At 39.2% G+C, this 14,300-nt stretch overlaps 1 protein-coding gene across 3 annotated transcripts in view; it reads right to left on the reverse strand.

The window, feature by feature from the left end:
- The window catches only part of LOC131690984 (ecdysone-inducible protein E75-like), a 356,539-nt gene that overhangs the window by 152,375 nt on the left and 189,864 nt on the right, over positions 1-14,300 (reverse strand). For all 3 annotated transcript variants that reach the window (XM_058977100.1, XM_058977099.1, XM_058977102.1), the window contains one exon: positions 4,629-4,717. In XM_058977100.1, the coding sequence (XP_058833083.1) occupies positions 4,629-4,717 (89 nt within the window). The remainder of the gene's footprint in view (positions 1-4,628; positions 4,718-14,300) is intronic.

A 14,300-nucleotide genomic window follows, 5' to 3' on the forward strand; every position in this document is an offset into this window, starting at 1 on the left:
ATATTCGAATCTTCAAATTTCCAAAATTTTGAATAGTCTATTTTCGAAAACTTGAATCGTTAAATTTTTGAGATATTGCATTTTTCATTTTTTAGATCGTCTAATTTTGGAATCTTTGAAGCTTTGAATTTTTCGAATTTTAGAATTTTTGGGCGCGCGAAATTTTTAATTTTCGAATTTTTAAGTTCTCTATTTTTTGAAGTCCTTTGAATTCGTATTAAAACTTTCTAATTCGCAAAACATCAAATTTTGAATTTTCAAATAGTCGAGTTTTTGAATTTTCGATCCTCGAATTTTCGAGTATTTGAATTCTCGAATTTTAAAATGTCGGAAAAATATTTTTTTAACGTTTGAACTTTGGAATCTTTAAATACTCAAATTTTTGGACTTTGATTATAGAAGTTTTAACCTTTGGGTAACTCGCCTCTTTTCGGGTTAGAGAAATCTCTTTTGGAAAAATCTCTAACCCTGTGTGCGGGATTAGGAATCGAAGCCAGGTTAGATGCATAGAAGGTAATCGATTTACCAATTACGCTACGCCCGTGGCCCTTATATTTGAATTTTTGAATCTTTGAACTATCGAGTTCTTAAACATTCACTCATGCGAATTTTTGAACTTTAGATTATTCGAATTTCCAAAATTTCGAATCTTCAGTTTTCAAATTTCGAATTTGTGAATTTTCGCGCATTCGAGTCTACGAATTTCCAAAATATCGAATTTTCAATTGTTTTACTCGTGAAATTTTCGAAATTTCACATTTTCGTATTTTCGCATTTTTGGATTTTTGAACTCTCATTTTTTCAAATTCTGGAATTCGTGAATATTGAAATCTTTGAATTTTTAAAGTCACTGAACTTCTTGAAATTTCAAAATGTTGAAATATTTTTGACTCATAAAATATTTTTGACTCACAAAATTTTCAAAATTTCGCATTTCGATTTGAATTTTTGGATCTTAAAATTTTCGTATTTCGCATTTTTGGATTTTCGAACTCTCATTTTTTCGAATTCTAGAATTTTCGAATTTTCAGTCATGTATTTTCAAATTTTCGACTTCCCGAAATTTCAAATTTTCGTGTCTTCAAATATTCAAATATTCGAATTTCCAATTATCGAATTTTCGGATTTTCGAATCTCAAAAACTTCAAGAATTCGAAACTTAAAATTTCAAGAATTCGAAACTTAAAATTTCGAATTCTTGAATTATCGAAACACGAATTTTCAAGATTTTGAATTCTCGTTTTTTCGAATTTTTAAATTTTCGATTATTCAAATCTTCAAGCACTCTAATTTTAGAATCTTGGATTTTTCGAATTCTCAAATTTTCAAAGTGTTGGTTTCACAAATTCTCGATTTTTTCGAATTATTAAATTTTCAATTTTTAAGTTTTTTCAATCATTTGAATTTTCGAATCTTTGAATTTTCAAATTTTTGTATTTTTTAATACTCAAATTCTCATATTTGTGGATTTTAAAATTTTCGAATCTGCAAATTTTCGCATCTTCAATTTTCAAATTTCAAATTTTGTAAATTTCAAATATTCGTGTTTTTGTGTTTTCGTATCTTCAATTTTTCAAGCCCATAAATTTTTAAATTTTTACATTTTCAATAATTCGAATTTTTAAAATTTCGAAATTCCTATTATTTCAAGATGAGAACTTCTAATTATCAAATTTTCGAGTGCTCTAGTTTTCGTATTTTCGAATAGTCGACTTTTAGAATCTTAGAATTTTCGAAGTTTCGTATCTTTGAATTTTTGTATTCTCAAATTTCGAATATTTAAATTATTGTGAAAATTCAATAATTTAAGTATTCGAAATTTGAGAATACAAAAATTCAAAGATTCGAAAACTCTAAAATTCCAAAATTCGGCTTTTCGAAAATACGAAACTTTTAGATTTCTCGAATTTTCGAATATTAAATTTGCGAAATTGAATCTTTAATTTGCAATTTTTAATTTTCAATTTACCAACATACTTTTAAAAGTTTAAGTAAACTATTCCGACGAAAAAATCCTCGGCAATATATTTCTCTAAGAATCTTCTTGAATTCCACCCTCCTCTTCCGTAATTTTTCAAGAGTTCTCTTCAAGTAACGGTTTAACGTTTCGCATTCCGTTTAACAGCTCTGCTCAAAGCACCGTAAAATAATCCTTCAAACTTTCTTATTTGGTTTCTCAGAATCTCTGATATTAAGAAAATTCCATTCCCGTTTTTAACTAACATTATTCGAACCACTGATATATAATAAATATAAAATCTTAAAACTCCAGCACTGACATTGGCATGACCAAGAGTAGCAACTTTCAGGATACATACATTCCACATCATACGGAATAGACTGTTTCAAAAAATATTCCCCTGGGTGGCAGAACCACATTCAAACCATGGAAAGATTAGGTTAACGTTTGGAATTGTACTTGACCCAGCCCTCCTTAGTCGTTTTCCAAGTAAGCATGAGTAACCGGACTGGTATAACTGCGTATTTTATTTATTCTACTTTTTGGTAAAAAAAAACCCTGTGCTTTGGTCGGCGGATTTAATCAGCTTTCAATTTTCCAAGTTCCATTCGTCAGAAATGACTCATTCACATATTTTGCATTAATAAAACGTAATAGACTTAAACCGCCGATCAATCAATAAGTGCCTCACGTTTCATCGAATATCAGTAATTTAAAAGAAATCAAAACAAGCGTTTATTGATTCGTGTTGTTTCATGCTGATTCCGATTTAAAATCTGAGACACTCCAGGTTTGCTTGAAACTTCCATTTTGGTATGCAATTTGTAAACATTAGAACGAATCTAGAGCGACTTCAAATCGAAAACAAAATGCGCATTAGTTTGAACCAAATTGGCGGTACTCACTACATATCACAAAGTTGGCCATGAACGAACGCGTGAGGCAAAGGAAAATTTTTGACAGTCCGGCACATCAATAGGACAACAACTATCGTCTTTTTACGTTTCTATCTCATTGAATGCAAAGAGAAACTTACCTAGTTGAATGTAGGGAGGTATTTCATTGAAATAGTGAATGTTTCCAAATTTTATGTTTTCTCACGGAATAAACAAAACATCGAGAATTACACACTGAGAAACGTTGCTTTCTAAATGAAGAATACAAACATCACGCTGTTTACCAAAGAAAAACTGTAAAATTACCGAATTGAAGAATCAACACTCAATTTTAGAAACGATTTTCAGATGAATGAGCCGCTGCTGTCAGCGGAAAAAACACGACGCGTTATGAATTCAGGCGACGCACTTTTGCACCGCTTGCTTAGATTTTGATACGTGAAACAATATTCGCATGCATCAATCGCCCCCGGACAATTGACACACTTGAGAGAGAGAAAAGTTATTGCGTGGGAACTGCCACCCATCCCGACCATTTCCCGTCGTACAATTTGAAGCCGCTACTTTCCATAGTTGACCACCCAAAAGTAACCTTTCCATTTTCTCGTAGTTTCGAAACTAACTTCCTCGCAAGGCCAAAGACCTTTGTTTTCCCCTTGTCTCCCCACTTCGCCGGCAATCAAGTGAACGTCTCGTCGTCGTTTCACTCACCGCCCGACCAGAGAATCACGAAATAAAACAACCCGATGAGGAGGAAAGCAGAGAAGCAGCAAGTTCGCTTCTGGAAACGACTACTAGCGACCGGGGCCGGTCACTAACCTACGTACAGAAGTCAATAAACTGTGATTAAACAAAGTAGGAGAAACTATACACTGCTCTGCCTGGTTCCCCCTTTCCCCCTCAGCTCATCAAATCATTGGCGGTTAGAGGGAAAAAAAATACACCAGTCGTTATACGTAACCTCGATTTTTCTTCTAGCACACACGTAGTCGCAGTTGCAGTCGTACTCGTCGTCGTCGTCGACAGAACTTTAACAGTAAACAAACTACCGACCGAACTGAGCCGGAGAGGGAAGAAGAAAAAAAAAACGAGAAGCATTCCACTAAAGGCCAGTTTCAAAACAACACACCAGCAATGTGATTCATTCAAGGGTATTTCCATCCATTCACCCCGGGTGCTTCACCACACACTCATCGTCATCATCGACCAGAGCGCGCTTTGTGTGTTAATAATTCTTCGCATGCCATCAGCAGTCAGTCAGTCAGCAGTTCAACAAGCAACTCGTCGTCGTCGTCGTCGTCTGACCGCAGACCGCTGTGTACGTACAGTGTCCGTTGGTGTGGCTGGCGCAACGAGGAGGCGGCAGCAAAACGGTACACCCCGACCGATTATTGGCATCAGGCAGAATGCGTTCTACAACACCCCCCCGACCGAACCGAAGCGACACTTCAACCAGCATACTTATAATAGTCATCATCGCCATCATCATCATCATCGCGCCGCCATGCATTCATGCATGCATGCAAGCATGCATGCATCCAAGCAGGCCGCCACCACCATCGCATCAGTCGGTCAATGTGCTCAATTTTTATTCCACTTCATGTGCGCGCCTACTGCGTGTGGCTGTGTGTTCGTGTGTATGTTCTAGCGGTTCATCAAAAGGTCAGAAACTAAACGAGGGTACGAGGGGTCATTCATCCCTTGATTTCTGTGTGCTTCGCTCTCCATACCTTTTTTTATGTTACAATAAAGAAATGACAGTAACAACTTACCTTGCAACCTTCACAGGAATGCACACCGTAATGGAAACCGGAAGCTTTGTCACCACACACTCGACACAGGACGGTGGTTCCGTCAAACTCTGAAAGGAAGGAAGGAAGGAGAGCAAGAAACAGAATTAATTTTATTGCAATTTCAGCGCAGTTCAAAGACCTGACTGAACTGACATCAACCGTTCGTTCATCACCTAAGCAGCTAAGCAGCTATGAGCTAAGAGAAGGTCAATGCTTTCGAGTTCCTTTTACGTTGGACCGGGGGGGGGGGGGAGTCGTTGAGCCGAAACTAACTGCCTAGTTTCGTTTTCTGTGTGGAATCATGGTGCATGGAAAATTACGTGAACGGGAAATGTATTTTTGGAACACTTCGGTTATTCGTGTAAAAAATCTTTAACCGTCACGTGGGACGAAGCAAATTTTTGCACTGGTTGAATGTGTTATGAAATCAAGTTTGAAAAAAAGCAGTATGCGCAGGCCAATTCTTTGTTTTGACAACCATCCAACGGTATAAATCAAAGCCTACTGTGTATTTAGGTAAATGCGTTGTATGGAATTTCATAGAACACTATTTCCAGGAACACTGACGAATCCGCTACTAATTAAACTACTTTTATTGTTTTTCTAATTCAAGCAACATTTGATCAGAATTTCCGCAATAGGTTGTTTTGCTATGGAAATTTTGAGATACCCTAGGTATTTTAGTTATTCTAGGAGCTTTCGGGGCTTTTGAACGTATGTTTTAATCAACTAGGTTCTGTGTTCTTGCATATTTAGACTCTTAAACTCTTGCACTCAATAAGGACACTTTGGTTTTGGAATTCTGGAACTCTTGGACTCTTGAGGTCTTGTATCTGTAGATAGTTGAACTCTTTGATTTTTGTGCTCATTCACTTTTAGACCATTGAACTACCGGACTACTAGACGACTGGAATCCTGGGCACTAGAACTGTTGGACTCTTGAGTTCTTGGAGTCTTATGCTGACTTCGGTTTTAGATTCGAGTCGCTCTAGATTCACTCTAATATTTCCAAATTCATATAAAAATGACAGTTCAGAGCGACTTTTATTTAAAAACGAAATCAGCATTACTTTTGCAATTTTGGACCCATAGTACTTAAAATCGTGAACTCTTTAACACCCAGAATTTCAAAATCTGTAGAACTCAATGCAATTTTGGAATTCTGGACCTTTGAACTGAAGATCTCTTTTACTAGGCTCTTGCCATATTGAGCTCTTGAATTCTCTTGACCCTAAGGTATTTGGGCTATTCGACTCTTTAGATCTTTTGGAATATTAAACTATTGAACTCTTTGGTTCTAACGACCCGTGGACTCTTGCACTTTTCAACTCTTTCTTGGGCACTTGCAATCTTGTTGTTGTTGTACTTTTGAACACTTTAACACTTACACTTTTGCGTTTTTAAGCTTTTAGACTTAGAGTCTTTAGACTCTTGAACAGTCGAATGTCAGCAGGATCGGGTCTTGACGCTTAGAATCTTATGATCTTGGACTTTCCAATCTCCAAGATCTTTTGCAACCTTGGATTCTTGAACTACCAGATTCTTATGCTCTTGGACCCAGATTCTCGTACTTGTATACTTGAACTCTTGGATAATGGACAGAATCCTGGGATGTTGGCCATTTGAGCCCTTGGGGTACTGAGCTTTCGGAATCATGGACTCTTGAACTCATCGTCTTTTGAACTATTTTTTCTACCAATGTATAATATTTACTACTTGTAAAGGATTCAGAATAATCTCAACCTCACTTCTCAACTACGGGAACTCTAAGTGCAACTGACGCAAATTTGAGATTTTTGGGCCTTCGAACTTCTGAAGTCTTTTTCTTCACTACGCGGAAATTCTTGAGCAATTGAACTTATTAGCAATTGTGTTGCCAGACTCTTACCATATTGAAATCCTAAACTCTTCTACTCTAAGGTTTTTGGAGTCTCGGACTCCGGAACATTTGGATTACTAGATATTGAATCTGTGGACCTTTGGACTCTTGAACTTATTAGCTCTTAGAATATTGAGGTCTTCAAAATTGCGACTCTAGGACTCTCGAAATCTTGAACTGTTGTACTCTTGGACACTTCACCCCTTGTGCTCTTGCGTTTTTAGATTTTTTAACCCGAAACATCTTTAGACTCTTGAACTGTTGAACTTGGGTTCTCGACGCATATTATCTTATAATCTGGGACTTTCAAGCTCCAGGTCTCTTAGACCTTTGGAATCTTGGACTCTGGAGCTCAGATTCTTATATTTGGACATACTGGACATTTGTGCTCTTGGACTCCTGAACTTTTGGAATCAGGGACACTTAAACTCATCGACTTTTGAATTTCCTTCGACAAAGATTTTAACATTTAGCTTTTGTAAAGGATTCGAAAAAGGTCTACTTCTATGTGCGGATGTTGGAAGCTAAGCTCAGGCGAGCTACGAACATTCTTCCCAATTACATTATGATGACCTCTTCACCTCTTGAACCACTCTCGGACCGTTGGGATCTGGGACTCTTGGATTCTTGAGCTCCACAACTTTTGGATCTTTGGACTCTACGATTCTTGAATTCGTGGATTTTAGGACTCGAGGACTCTTGTATTCTTGGGTTCGTGTAATATTGAACGACAGAGAGATTTATGGACGATTGTACTTTTGGGTACATAAACGCCTGGACTGTTGAACTCTAGTTCTTTTGCAAAGTTAGATTTTGCGACTTTTTAACTCTTGTCCTCTCAAACACGAAAAATAGTGGGTTTTTGGACTCTAGAGCAATTGAGTTCCTAGATACATAAAATCTTCAGCTCATTGACTCATCGGTTCTTTGACTCTTGGAGTCATCGGCTCTTGAGCTTTTGTATTCCTAAATTTTTCAACTCCATTTCTTTGCCTACTCAGAGCTTGGACACTTTGATTACTATGTTCTTAGATTTTAGGTAAACGATTTGATAACGATATAGCAATTGAAATATTAAAAAATATGAACATTAAAGTACTAAATGTTTATTCAACCAACTAGGGAATGGATCGTTGCATATGCGTGGGGTATGCGCATTGTTTCGGCTGAGTGGAATATATATATATATATATATATATATATATATATATATATATATATATATATATATATATATATATATATATATATATATATATATATATATATATATATATATATATATATATATATATATATATATATATATATATATATATATATATATATATATATATATATATATATATATATATATATATATATATATATATATATATATATATATATATATATATATATATATATATATATATATATATATATATATATATATATATATATATATATATATATATATATATATATATTGCATTCGAAAACTCTTGTAGCAGTACAATTTAAATATTAATAAGTCAAATTGTCACTGGCACTTGGGTGCTTAGAATCCTGAGGTGTTGGACATTTGTGTTCTTGAGCTTCTAGACATTTAGAGTACAGGACTCTTAAACTCATCGCCTACTGTACTATTTCTTTTTGATCAAAGCATTAACTTTTTTTAACAGGTTATAACAATCGCAGTTACTATCAGCTAAACGATGGCAGTATTGAATTCAGTCTTTTAGAATCTTGGACTCTACGATTGTTGGGTTGTTATATTCTTCGACTGTTGGACACTTGGGTTTATGGTCTCAGAGGTCTCTTGCATTATTGGTTTCTTGTACTTTTGAACACTCTGACTCTTGAACAAAACTACTCTTCGACATTTGGGCACAAGGACACTTCGACTTTTGTACTCAGGCAATTTTAGACTTTTGGAATTTCATCTTTTAAGTTCGTGGAGTCATTGAGTTTTTGACTCTTGAACTCTTGAATAGTTTGTCTTTTGAATTCTAGGGTTCTTGTATTTTTGAACTCTTTGACTCTTGAAATCTCGCGCTTTTGCACACGTCCACACATAGTCTATTGTGCTCTTGCATTTTAGACGTTTGGGTGCGTAAGACCTTTGTAGTTTTGAACTCTTAACCACTAGGACTTTTGGGAGCGTGAAATTTTTGGACTTTTGGATGCTTCAATTTTTAAAAATGTAGAATCTTCGGCTCTAAGATACCTAATCAATTTATTTTCTAGATTCTTGAAATGTTGGGCTCTTCAACTGTTCAACTTTTAGGTACTCAAACTCTTCGATTCTTTGACTCTTGGATTATTGTACTTTTGGACACTTAGATTTTTGGTCACTTGTTCACTTTCCACTCTTAAACTCTTAAGGTCTTGGACTTTTGAGCTCTTGAACTTTTCGACTTTGCTGCTCTTGCATTTTGACACTTTTGAACTTTTCTTGAACTTTTGGACGCCTTCCATCTTGGGCTCTTGAACTCTTTTGTTGGACTCTTGTATTATTGTATTTTGTATTATTGTACTTTTGCCCTGGTTACAAAGTCCTGCGATGCCATCGCTGTCCTCTCAGCAGCGGTAAAACTTCAGGTGGAGGTGTTCTATTAGCTGTGCGTGTTGGACTCAAAGTTCGACACAACTTAAGAACGAATGGAAAACTGTCGAACAAGTGGTGACAGCAATAAAGTAAAAAAAACCGAACTTTGTATATGTGTGTTGTATTCTTCCCGCCAGACAGGAACCTCGTTGATTGACGTGCTGGTGAAATCATTATCCTAGGCGATTTGAATCTAGCAGCAATAAAATGGTGATCAGCTCTCAGCGGATATTTTAGATAGTTTCAGCACGACCACGCTTCAACAGATCAACAGCATCAAAAATGAGAACGGCCGCACTTTAGATCTGTGGTTCGTCAGCGCCCGAGATACAGCGCCACAAATTGACGATGATCAGCTTTTGAACGAATCAATGACGATATCGTCATCGCCAAATTAGCTAAACTTGGATTCAATTGATCACTCTTGCGTTGGGGTTAGTCATATCTTGTAGACCGTCAACTTAGCATGAACATAGACAACGATCATTCTGAAATGTTTGCAACTACGTCTGGCATCCCACAGGGAAGCCTCCTCGGACCACTACTATTTCTGCTTTACCTCAACGATGTGAATTACAGATTCAGAAGACCACGATTGTCGTACGCCAATGATCTCAAGATATTCAACCGTATCAAGATTTAGGCAAATGCACACATCTTGCAGAAACAATTCGATGTCTTTAGCGAGCGGTGTATCGATAAGCGAATGATTCGAAATCCTGCAAAATATTCTGCAATCACCTTCTCGAGGAAAAGAAAATCTATTAATTTCGACTATAACCTCTCAGGACTGTTTATTCCGCGAGAATGTTCCCTGAAGGGTCTTGGAATGATGTTACATGCTAAACTCACTTTCAAGCAACATGTTTCATATTGGTAACAAAATCTGGGGTTCATTTTCCGTGCTGCCAAATCATTCACGGATATATACTGCCAAAAGAGTAGATACTGTTCCAAAGTCCGGTCATCTCTAGAGAATTGTTCGATGATTTGGAGCCCGCACTACCTAAACGGTTGTGACCTCCATTACCCACTCGAAAAATTTAACAAACTTATAATTTGAAAACTGCCAAGCAAGTATTTCGCGCACATAAAGGGTATACAGAATCAAATGACATCGCTTCCAAGCTGCTATAACTATACTTTCATAACTCTCCGAGCTCTCGATCGAAGCAGTTCGTTTTCTGGTGCTGTGCATAAAGTGAACAAGAATATATATTGTCAGTGAAGGTCAACTATTGTTTGAGGCAGTCTTTGTTCGCCGGTGCCCAGGCTGGTGAAGTGAATACCAGAATTGCCGGACACGCCGCTATATAAGCTAAGTATTATTTTTCTTTCTTTCGTTTCCCTTTCCCCGATCGGTCTACTTTTCCCTTTCCCCTGAATACAAGTTTCATCTCTCGTTTACACCACGTGCTATCCTCGTGCCTAAATGGCCGAGGGCGAAGGAACATTGGATGGGAATGATATTCCCATGGATTTACCGGATAAACCCGATATTACTCCCTCCCCTGATTCCCCCAGTCCTCCCCGTATTAAAACATACCCAGCCAGTTCAAATGGACCCTGGGTGGTGTATTTCCGGCCCAACACGAAATCGCCCAATATTCTAGAAATATCACGGGAGCTGACTGCTAACTACCCGGCCGTAGCTCAGATAACACGTGTTCGAGCCAATAAGATACGCGTTATAGTAAATGACCTCGATCAGGCAAACCAGATTGCTCGCAGCGAGCGTTTTACGAAACATTTCAGAGTGTATGTGCCTTGTAGGGCAGTGGAGATCGATGGAATAGTCGCCGAACCGGGTCTAAAGTGCGAAGACCTGTTGAAGTACGGGGTTGGCTGCTTTAAGGACCCTTCACTTCAAAAGGTGAAAATTCTGGAATGCAAGCAATTGTATTCCGCAAAAACTGAAGATGATAAGACAACTTATTCTCCGTCAGACTCGATTCGGGTGACTTTCTCCGGATCTGCTCTTCCCAACTATGTCCTCCTGGATAAGGTTCGCCTACCTGTTCGCCTATTTGTACCGCGGGTAATGAACTGCAGCAATTGCAAGCAACTGGGCCACACAGCCACTTATTGTGGCAATAAAAAACGGTGCGGCAAATGCGAGGGAGAGCATGAGGATGACGCTTGCGGTGGAGAAACTGAGAAGTGTATTTACTGCGGGGGCCATCCGCATGCTCTTAAGTCATGCCCGGCGTACAAGCAGCGCGGGGATAAAATTAAGCGCTCCCTTAAGGATCGCTCGAGGCACTCTTATGCAGAAATGCTAAAGAATGCTTCGCCATCTGTCCCTTCCGAAAATTCCTTTGCTCTTTTGGCTGGCGTTGAGCAAGAATCTGACGACCCACAAGAGGGAACATCATTGGTTAACCCAGGGGAATCCAGGAAGAGGAGAAATCCAGCCTCCCCTACATTGCCTCGTAAGGGTGCCAAGGTGTCGTCCACTCAGAGTGCGCCATCTACAACCAATAAATCCAACGGAAGTGATGCACAAAAGCCGAAGCAATTTGCTCCAGGACTTGGAAATATTAATTCTAACAAGGAGTACCCACCACTTCCAGGGACACCAAAAACCCCAAGTGTCCCCGTTTTTCAAACAGATACTCAGTCCAGTAACGGACTAATGAAATTTTCTGACATAGTGGACTTAATTTTCACAGCTTTCAATGTTACTGATCCTCTTAAAAGCCTTCTGATACGTTTTCTCCCTATAGTGCAAACATTTTTGAAGCAGTTGACTACTAAATGGCCCCTCCTTGCAGCGATCGTATCCTTCGATGGCTAAGTCATCGAACGAGGTCACCGATTCGATCACTGTTCTACAGTGGAACAGCAGAAGTATCCTCCCGAAAATCGATTCCTTTAAATTTTTACTAAATAGTTTAAAATGTGATGCTTTCGCATTATGTGAAACTTGGTTAACTTCCGATATAAATCTCAACTTCCACGACTTTAATATAATTCGTCTGGATCGAGAAAACCCCTATGGAGGAGTACTTTTGGGGATCAACAAGTGCTATTCTTTCAACCGAATTAACCTCCCTTCGACACCAGGCATTGAAATTGTCGCTTGTCAAGTTTTAATCAAAGGTAAAGACCTTTGCATTGCTTCCATCTACATTCCTCCTAGAGCCTCGGTAGGGCACCGAACGCTTTGTAATATCACGGAATCCTTACCGGCACCGCGGCTAGTTCTGGGAGACTTTAACTCGCACGGTACGGTATGGGGCTGCCTTCATGATGATAATAGATCAACATTAATCCAAGATCTTTGCGATAATTTCAACATGACCATCTTAAACACGGGAGAAATGACGCGGATTCCTACACCACCAGCACGCGCAAGCGCGTTGGATTTATCGCTTTGCTCGACATCGCTACAGTTAGATTGCATGTGGAAGGTGATCCCTGATCCCCACGGTAGCGATCATTTGCCTATCGTGATTTCAATTGCTAACGGTTCAAGACCATCGGAAACAATCAATGTCTCGTATGACCTCACACGGAACATTGATTGGAAGAGTTACGCGACCGCGATATCCGTTAAAATCGAATCCACTCAAGAACTTCCTCCGGAGGAAGAGTACAGGTTTTTGGCTGGCTTGATTCTCGACAGTGCGAATCAAGCTCAGACTAAACCAGTACCCAGCGCGAATACCCATGGACGGTCTCCCACCCTGTGGTGGGATAAAGAGTGCTCAGAGCTGTACGCGGAGAAGTCCACTGCATATAAGGCCTTCCGGGAAGACGGGTTACCCGCTAGCTATCAACAGTACGCGTCGTTAGAAAAGCGAATGAAGAGTCTAATGAAAGCCAAAAAACGCAGTTATTGGCGCCGGTTCGTCGACGGGTTAACGAGAGAAACAGCGATGAGCACTCTTTGGGGTACGGCTCGACGTATGCGTAACCGTAATAGTACCAACGAGAGCGTGGAATATTCAAACCGTTGGATATTCGCTTTCGCCAAGAAGATCTGTCCGGACTCTGTCCCGGTACAGAAAACGTGCCGCGCCGCGTCTCCTCCCGATACCGCGAACGAAACACCGTTTTCGATGGTGGAGTTCTCACTTGCTCTCTTATCGTGCAACAATAACGCCTCAGGGTTAGACAGAATCAAATTCAACTTGCTGAAGAATCTGCCTGACACTGCAAAAAGGCGCTTGTTGAATTTATTTAACAAGTTTCTTGAGGGTAACATTGTCCCTTATGAATGGAGGCAAGTGAAGGTCATCGCCATCCAAAAACCAGGAAAACCAGCCTCCGACCACAACTCGTATCGGCCGATTGCAATGCTGTCCTCTATTAGGAAGTTGTTCGAGAAAATGATCTTGTTTCGCCTCGACAATTGGGTTGAAGCAAATGGCTTACTGTCAGATACACAATTTGGCTTCCGCAAAGGCAAAGGGACGAACGATTGCCTTGCGTTGCTTTCTACAGAAATCCAAATGGCCTATGCCAACAAAGAGCAGATGGCATCAGTCTTCTTGGATATTAAGGGGGCTTTTGACTCAGTTTCTATCAACATTCTGTCAGAGAAGCTGCACCAGCATGGTCTTTCACCAATTTTAAATAACTTTTTGCTAAACCTGTTGTCTGAAAAGCACATGCACTTTTCGCATGGCGATTTAACAACATCGCGATTTAGCTACATGGGTCTTCCCCAGGGCTCATGTCTAAGTCCTCTGCTCTACAATTTTTACGTGAATGACATTGACGATTGTCTTGCCAATTCATGCACGCTAAGGCAACTTGCAGACGACGGGGTGGTCTCTGTTACAGGGCCCAAAGCTGCCGACTTGCAAGGACCATTACAAAATACCTTGGACAATTTGTCTGCTTGGGCTCTTCAGCTGGGTATTGAGTTCTCCACGGAGAAAACTGAGTTGGTTGTTTTTTCTAGGAAGCGAGAGCCGGCGCAACTCCAGCTTTTATTAATGGGTGCAACGATCAACCAGGTTTTCACATTTAAATATCTCGGGGTCTGGTTCGACTCTAAAGGTACCTGGGGATGTCACATTAGGTATCTGAAACAGAAATGCCAACAAAGGATCAATTTTCTCCGAACAATAACTGGAACATGGTGGGGTGCTCACCCAGGAGACCTGATCAGGTTATACCAAACAACGATATTGTCGGTGATGGAGTACGGGTGTTTCTGTTTCCGCTCCGC

Source organism: Topomyia yanbarensis, chromosome 3 (genome assembly GCF_030247195.1).
Source record: "Topomyia yanbarensis strain Yona2022 chromosome 3, ASM3024719v1, whole genome shotgun sequence".
Classification (NCBI taxonomy): Eukaryota; Metazoa; Arthropoda; class Insecta; order Diptera; family Culicidae; genus Topomyia; species Topomyia yanbarensis.